Source organism: Mobula birostris, chromosome 23 (assembly GCF_030028105.1).
Source record: "Mobula birostris isolate sMobBir1 chromosome 23, sMobBir1.hap1, whole genome shotgun sequence".
In the NCBI taxonomy this organism is placed as follows: Eukaryota; Metazoa; Chordata; class Chondrichthyes; order Myliobatiformes; family Myliobatidae; genus Mobula; species Mobula birostris.
The window spans coordinates 30,437,555-30,445,987 of NC_092392.1; the positions used below are offsets into that span (position 1 = coordinate 30,437,555).

At 47.2% G+C, this 8,433-nt stretch overlaps 1 protein-coding gene across 10 annotated transcripts in view; it reads left to right on the top strand.

Annotated features, from left to right (window-relative positions):
• frmd4a (FERM domain containing 4A) overlaps positions 1–8,218 on the top strand; it is a 384,495-nt gene extending 376,277 nt beyond the window's left edge. For 5 of the 10 annotated variants that reach the window (XM_072241726.1, XM_072241724.1, XM_072241723.1 and 2 more), the window contains 2 exons: positions 300–396; positions 6,042–8,218. In XM_072241726.1, the coding sequence (XP_072097827.1) occupies positions 300–396; positions 6,042–6,144 (200 nt within the window). In that variant the 3' untranslated portion in view covers positions 6,145–8,218. The remainder of the gene's footprint in view (positions 1–299; positions 397–6,041) is intronic. The other 5 variants (XM_072241732.1, XM_072241729.1, XM_072241731.1 and 2 more) reach the window with 1 other exon arrangement.
• Positions 8,219–8,433: the final 215 nt, after the last annotated feature.

The following is an 8,433-nucleotide window of genomic DNA, read 5'->3' on the forward strand; positions in this document are numbered from 1 at the left end:
AAATGGGAGAGAGTGGAAGTTTTCAATAGCAGAAGTGACGTATGTTCCTGACAGGACAGTTCAGAGGCAGGGACACTAGTGTGACCAGCAGTGTGCACTCATAGTGAATGCAGCCTTGTTACAAACAATGGTATTGACATTGCTGCAGAATGGTTTATTCCTTCCATTGTGAGTTTAATGCTGAGTCGAATGCCTTAATCCTAAATCTAACCCGTGAGTCAGGCTTTGTCAGAGGTTTTGTATTGCCTGCATGGATCTCTGTCTGACCATTATTGTGTTCTCTTTTCCCTCTCGGACAGCTTCACCTCGCAGTCAGAGGAGCACAACGCAGCCTGCTGAACTGGCCGTGACTTCCCCATCGAGCAGTCCTCACCACATCGTGTCCTGGCAGAGTGGGTGAGTCTAGCCGTCCGCCAACAAAGCCCACTGTCTTCGTACAGCTTTTACTCATAACTCTCCTTCACCTGTCATTATCGCTTCAAAGCCCTTTTGCCAAACTTCAGGCTCCATTGTTAATTAATTCGAGGATAGGACCCTACAGGGGACAATATCCGTACAGTAACCATGCTCTCTGGGGAGCCTACCTACGTTACAATAGTTGCCATCAAGGATCAGGGTTACATATATGTTTTCCTTATATTTATTTAAATAGAAGGTAGAATATTCCAGCACAGTACAGGCTCTTCAGCCCATGATATTGTGCTGACCTTTTATCGTACTCCAAGATCAGTGTAACCCTTCCCTCCCACTTTTCCCTCTATTTTTCTTCCATCCTTGTGCCTACTTAAGAGATTCCTAGGTGTCCCTAATCTATCTTCCTCTAACACCAACCCCTGGAAGTACAGTCCACGACCTGCCACTCCCTGTGTAAAATTCTACCTCTGACATCTCCCCTTGTACTTTTCTCCATTCAGCTTAAATGGATGCCCTCTAGTGTTGGCCGTTGCTGCCCTGGGAAAATGATGCTGGCTGTCCAGGGATAAGGGCTCTGGCTGTCCACTCTGTCTGTGCCTCTTATCACCTTACACACCAATATCAAGTCGCTTCTCATCCTCCTTCGCTCCCCAGAAAAAAGGCCCTAGCTGACTTAACCTTTCCTCATATGACGGTGTCTCTAATCTAGTCAGCGTCCTGGTAAACCTCCTCTGCACCCTCTCGGAAGCTTCTGCATCCAGGACTGAACACAATACATCAAGTGTAGTTTAACCAGGGTTTTATAGAGCTGCAACGTTACCTCACGGCTCTTGAATTGAATCCCCTGACTAATGAAGACCAACACACCACACGCCTTTAAGCACCCTATCAACTTGTGCGGCAACTTTGAGGGATTTATGGGCATGGATCCCAAGATCCCTCTGTTCCTCCACACTGCCAAGAATCCTCCTATTAACCCTGTACTCTGCCTTCAAGTTCGACCTTCCAAAGTGAATTACTTCACACTTCTCTGGGTTGAACTGCATCTGCCACTTCTCTGCCCAGTTCTGCATGCTGTCAGTGTCCCATTGTACCCACAACAACCCTCTATCCACAACTCCACCAACAATGAGGGTGGGTAACCCTTGTGTGTCCATGTAACACATAAAGCTACAGTAGCATAGCAGCTAGCACGGCGCTATTACAGCTCGGGGCGTCAGAGTTCAGAGTTCCGTCCCGGCATCCTCTGTAAGGAGTCTCTATACATCCTCTCCTTGGAATACCTGGGTTCTCCCAGGGTCTGTCGGTTTCCTCCCACTCTCCAAAGGCATACCGGGTAGGTTAATTGGTCATTGTAAATTGTCCCATGTTAGGGTTAGGGATAAATCTAGGTTGTTGGAAGTTGCTGGGCGGTGCAGAGCTACTCCCCGCCTGCATCTCTAAATTTAAAAAAGATAATCTTCATCTTTCTATCCAGGCAGTTCATTCTGTACATAAACACATCGAGAGGGTACCAAAGGAAACCAAACAGAGGATAGGGGATTACAGTTACAGGGAAAGGGCAGTGCAGGCAGATAACTAAAGTGACAAGCTAGACTGAGAGATCACAAGTTCATTTTGATTGTATGAGAGGTCTGTTCAATAGTCTGATACCTGTGGGATAGAAGCTGTCCTTGAGCCTGGTGGTTTGTGTTCTCAAACCTTTGCCCCTGGGTTTGAAACATTATCACAGCATCCATCCAGTCCTACCACCTCAGAGTTGTATTTATTTTATTAAAGATCCACCCTTCAGCTGCTGTGCATGTAGATTAAATCAGCTCTCTCTTTGCTTGTAAAAGGCTCTTGATTAGTAAGACATCAAACATTTTGGGGAAAGGGCATGAGAATGGGGTTCAGAGGGATATTGTCAGCCATGATGGAATGGTGGAGCAGACTCAATGGGCCAAATGGCCTAATTCTGCTCCTATGTCTTATGGTCTAAAACAACCTTTTGGTCAACGAGAATCTGCTCTGAAGGGAAATATATCCTTCAAGTGCGTAGACCAAATCTGGTGCAGTCTCATCAATGCCATGGTCTACTTCCCTCCTTCTGTACCCCAGTGCTCTTGGAATAAACAGTTGGAGTGAGAGTGAGTGATGGAATTGTTGTATCGTCTTATATTTTGTAATCTTCCTCTTTGTCTTCTGTCTTCTACCGTGCATGCAACTTAAAATCCAAGCAGAATATGAGATGTCTGACTGATGTAACACACAGTTTCATTACCAAACGGGTTCTTGGTCATTTCAACACTAAAAGGCATGTTTCGTACTAACCTTCTGACCTCAAGTTCTGACTAACCTTTTCCTCACTTTCTTCTTTTTCACTAATATTCAATCTTACCTGGTCCTCTTTCGCCTGCTGTCCTATAGAGAAGCAACAGAAAACAGCCCACTTCACGATGAGCAGACTCTCTCGCCAACTCACCAAAGCCCAGTAAAGTAGAGGTACAGTAAAGATGAGCCGTGTGGTACACGTCCCTCACTCTGCACAGTCCGTTTCTGTGTATTCCCTTTGTGGTGTATGTTACTTCAGTAAACTCCTCCACAAAATCAGCTTAGAATTTCGAGTTAGAGTTCAGAGGAATGAGGGGGGATCTCATTGAAACCTATTGAGTATTGAAAGGGCTGGGTAGAGTGGATTTGGAGGGGATGTTTCCTGTAATGGGGGTGTCTGGGGCCAGAGGACATAGCCTCAGAATAGAAGTATGTCCCTTTAGAACAGAGATGAGAAGGAATTTCTTTAGCCAGAGGGTAGTGAATCTGTGGAATTAATTAACTCCCAGGTTAGCTGTGGAGGCCAAGTCACTCGGTATAATTAAAGCGGAGGTTGATAGGTTCTTGATTAGTCAGAACATCCAAGGTTACAGGGAGAAGGCAGGAAAATGGAGTTGAGCAGACTCAGTGGACTGAATGGCCTAATTCTGCTCCTCTGTACAGTCTTAAAATGAAACCTCTGTGGTGATAAAGTTGTCGCCGTAGTGTGTGGATTCATGTATACAAAACTACGAGGGGGTAGTTGAGGGAGACAGTAAGGATCGTTTTGCCTTGGTGGAGGTGTCTAAAGCAAGAGAAGAGAGGGAGGAGATTTAGAGAAGATCTGTGGGGATGTTTTTTTCCACTCAGAGGGTTGTGGGAAGCTGCCTTTGCCGAAGGAGATGGTGAGGCTGAGAGACTCACGACATTACAGAATTATCTGGACAAGCCGAGATGAGAAGGTGAATAGGAACAGACTAGACTTGAGACTGGTGGGGATGTTGTGGTCAGTACAGACACAGATGTGTGACCGGTGTAGTACGACCGGTCTGACCCCGTGACCGGATCGGTCTGACCCTGTGACCGGATCGGTCTGACCCTGTGACCAGTGCGGTGTGGACCCTGTGACTGGTGGGGACGTGGTCGGTACAGACACAGACATGTGACCGGATCAGTCTGACCCTGTGACCAGTGCGGTGTGGACCCTGGGACTGGTGGGGACGTGGTCGGTACAGACACAGACATGTGACCGGATCAGTCTGACCCTGTGACCAGTGCGGTGTGGACCCTGGGACTGGTGGGGACGTGGTCGGTACAGACACAGACATGTGACCGGATCAGTCTGACCCTGTGACCAGTGCGGTGTGGACCCTGGGACTGGTGGGGACGTGGTCGGTACAGACACAGACATGTGACCGGATCAGTCTGACCCTGTGACCAGTGCGGTGTGGACCCTGGGACTGGTGGGGACGTGGTCGGTACAGACACAGACATGTGACTGGATCAGTCTGACCCTGTGACCAGTGCGGTGTGGACCCTGGGACTGGTGGGGACGTGGTCGGTACAGACACAGACGTGTGACCGGATCAGTCTGACCCTGTGACCAGTGCAGACGTTGTGACCAGTGCGGTGTGAACCTTGGGACTGGTGGGGACGTGGTCGGTACAGACACAGACGTGTGACCGGATCAGTCTGACCCTGTGACCAGTGCGGTGTGGACCCTGTGACTGGTGGGGACGTGGTCGGTACAGACACAGACATGTGACCGGATCAGTCTGACCCTGTGACCAGTGCGGTGTGGACCCTGGGACTGGTGGGGACGTGGTCGGTACAGACACAGATGTGTGACCGGATCAGTCTGACCCTGTGACCAGTGCAGACATTGTGACCAGTGCGGTGTGGACCCTGGGACTGGTGGGGACGTGGTCGGTACAGACACAGACGTGTGACCGGATCAGTCTGACCCTGTGACCAGTGCAGACATTGTGACCAGTGCGGTGTGGACCCTGGGACTGGTGGGGACGTGGTCGGTACAGACACAGACGTGTGACCGGATCAGTCTGACCCTGTGACCAGTGCAGACATTGTGACCAGTGCGGTGTGGACCCTGGGACTGGTGGGGACGTGGTCGGTACAGACACAGACGTGTGACCGGATCAGTCTGACCCTGTGACCAGTGCGGTGTGGACCCTGTGACTGGTGGGGACGTGGTCGGTACAGACACAGACATGTGACCGGATCAGTCTGACCCTGTGACCAGTGCAGTGTGGACCCTGGGACGGGTACAGACATCGTGATCGGTACAGATGTTGTCAGGAGGGGACCCAGGGGGAGGTGATAGGTAGGTGAGGAGAGGAGGTAAGAGGCCAGAGTGAGGAATGGAAGGAGGAGGGGGAAAACAATGTTCACGTCATCAGGTTGGAGACTACCCAGACAGAATATGAGGTGTTACCCCTCCACCCTGAGACTGGCCTCATCGTGGCAAAAGAGGAGGCCGCGGACCGACATGTTGGAACAGAAATGGGGATACAAATTAAAATAGTTGGCCACCGGGAAATTTTGCTTTTGGCAAATGGCGCAAAGGTGGTTGGCAAAGCGGTCCCCCAATTTATGTAAGGTTTCAGAGTTATTTTGGGGAAAGGGCACGGTCTCTAAAGTTGGGTCATAAATCAGCCACTGAACATTAGGACAGGCTGAAGGGGCTGTGTGATATTGTTGCCACAGGTATCAAGGTACAGTGGAAAACTTTGTTTTGCATGTCATACATTCAGATCATTACACAGTGCATGAGGTAGTACAAAATAAAGCAATGACAAAATGCAGAATAAAGAGTTACAGTTAGAGAGAGAGTGCAGTGCAGGCAGACAATGAGGCACAAACCATATCGAGGTAGAGAGTGAGTTCAGGAGTCCATATTATCGTAATAGGGAACAGTTGAAGAATCTGATAACAGTGGGGTAGAAGTGTAGACAGAGTCCATGGGGGGCTAGGCTGGTTTCTGTGATGTGTTGGTTTGTGTCCACAACTCTCTGCAATTTCTTGCAGTCACGAGCAGAGCAGCTACGGTACCAAGCCATGATGCATCTGGATAACAACACTGAAAGGATACTCAGACAGTTACATGGATAGAAAAGGTAGCTGGATATGGGTCGAATGCAGGGAATTAGGACTGGCTTAATGGCATCTTGCTCAGCATGAACGAGTTGGGCCGAAAGGCCTTTTTCCATGCTGTTTCATTCTATGACTAGTGAACTACAAGTTAGCAATGTGCTGCTGTACGTTTTGCTAAATAGCTGATGATGGGTTTGACTGACTGTGACTTTCTCTTCCTTCAGGCCCTATCAGGACACTTGCTACATGGACAGGTCCCTCTATTCAGAATTAGCAGACGTCCAGTGGTATGGGAGCGACAGTGCTAAACCTGGAACTCTCGTCTGACCAATGACCTCAGCTCAAAGTACAAGCGTTGAGTCCATCCAGTGATCATCTCACTGCCCTTTGTCACTGCCTTACTCTATGCACAGCTAGGGACCAGAAATCTCAGCTCCAAGCACACCCACAAAGGAAATTTCTAAGCCAAGCTAAAGTGAATCCTCAGTAAAGTACCACAAACTGTGCTCTATTTTACTCTCTCTCTCTTTCTCACCCCCACTTCCCTCCACCCCTACCCCTCTCACTCCCTCACCACCCTTCCCCTTCCCCCTCTCCCCTTCCCCTCTCCCCCTTCCCCTCTCCCCCTTCCCCTCTCCCCCTTCCTCCTCTCCCCCTTCCTCCTCTCCCCCTTCCTCCTCTCCCCCTTCCTCCTCTCCCCCTTCCCCCCTCTCTCACCCCACTCTCTATCTCCCCCTCTTTCTTTTCTATATTTCTCTCTGTCTCTCCCCATCTCTCTCTCTCTCTCTATCTCTCTCAGGTAACCACCTGGTCAAGAATAACAAAGGTTTTTTACAGTTGAAGTCAGATTGCAAATCCTACCCACCGGACCTCCCTTTGTAAAAGTCTGTGTGATTCCATTCTGATCTCTAGTGGGGAACAAATGCCAATAGTTTAGGAACAAGATACTTCAGAACTTAACCAAGCTTAATGTTTACTTGAATTTTACCAAAGACCAACTTTAAGCTAAAGAGAACAAGCTGGACAGATGTTGTCCATTGGTTATCGGTCAAGTAAACAAGTGGGCAAACGGAACAATGGTTATGGTTGTCTGCATATCCCAACTGGAAGAGGCTGAGCAGACACAAATACAGGACCGGAGGTTTGATTCCTAGCACCTGTTTCACACTGGCGTTGGAAGAGGAATTTGACCCCAGTATGTTGCCAATTCGTGCTCCACTGACAGGCCCTGCAAAATATCTGAAAAATGCATTTGTCATGTTAACGAGTGCCGGGGGTGTAGGAAAAAAGTCTTTCCTCCCTTTACACAACACGGTTATGAAATGGAGACTGTATGATACGTCACTGATTCACAGATTCAGTGTGAGATAAAGCACATGATTAATATAATCTGTATATTTTTGAGTTGAGAGAAAAATTGATATAAAATCAGTCCCTGGTTCAAGATGAAAATCATTTTACCAGTCACGCATTCTCTTCAAAGGCTTTAGCTGATTTAGTGGAAGAGACCTTGGAGAGTTATCAACCCTTGGAAGGCCTCACGAAATTTTTAAAAAAATATTTTCCCATGAAGTACTCATCAGAAGTAATTTAGTGACTATAAAGTTTGGCAGGCAGAGTGTGTGTGTGCTCACTCCAGATTTCTCAGCAAGGGGGCTGTTACAGACATAGAGCTCCCTCTCTCTCTCTCTCTTCTGCGTTTCTGAATGGCGGAGGGTTTCCTGTTTGAGAGGAAGGTGAACCGAACATCAGTGCTGAGGCAGCACCACTGTGTGTGGTCCTGGAGCAAGGATAAATTGCTTCAGTAAACCAGACACCACCGTTTGTTTTCGGGAGACAGCTAAGAGGGATTTGTGTTCAGTTAAAGAGGCCAACATTCTCAGATGCCACCATGCATTTATCGTGGGGTGAATTTTTCTTTCTAATTCTCCGTTTCAGTTACCATTGTGGAAAATGTTAAAGTTCCAATATGTTTTATAAATCAGTATTAGTTTAGTTTGGCCATAGACAGTTACATTCAGGTGCTCACCCAACAGAACAGTTACCACTAGAATAGATGTAGGTTTTAAAATCTATAAATGTCAATAGTTTTATTACAAGTTTGTGTAAATTAAAGCAATGTAGTTAAAACAAATTCAGTAGATTGCGGCCTGAAACGACTGTAGATTCTAAAAGAGCATGTAAAATGTCTTTTTTTTACCCCTCTTTTTGTTCAATTTTAATCAAAGAGGATTATGTATGGCGTAGAAAATGCAGAATTATGAAATTCTGCTATTAATTTATTCTTTTTGTATTAAGAATTTGTATAGTACCTTTACATTTTACAGAAGTGTTGTCGAGAATTCCGAAATGAAGCATTTTCAAGATAATGAATTTGGTGGTTCTTGAAATTAACAAAATAAATTATTACTGTATGTTACAAAAGCCTGGCACTTGTTTTCGGATTCAGATCCATTTATTGATCACATATACATTGAAATATTAAGTGAAGTGCATTGTTTGTGTCAACGTTGACTGTTTGTTCCTCTCCATAGATGCCGCCTGACCTGCTGAGTTTCTGCAGCATTTTGTGTCTGCAGCCAAGCATGTTCTGGGAGTCGGCCCACAAGTGTCGCC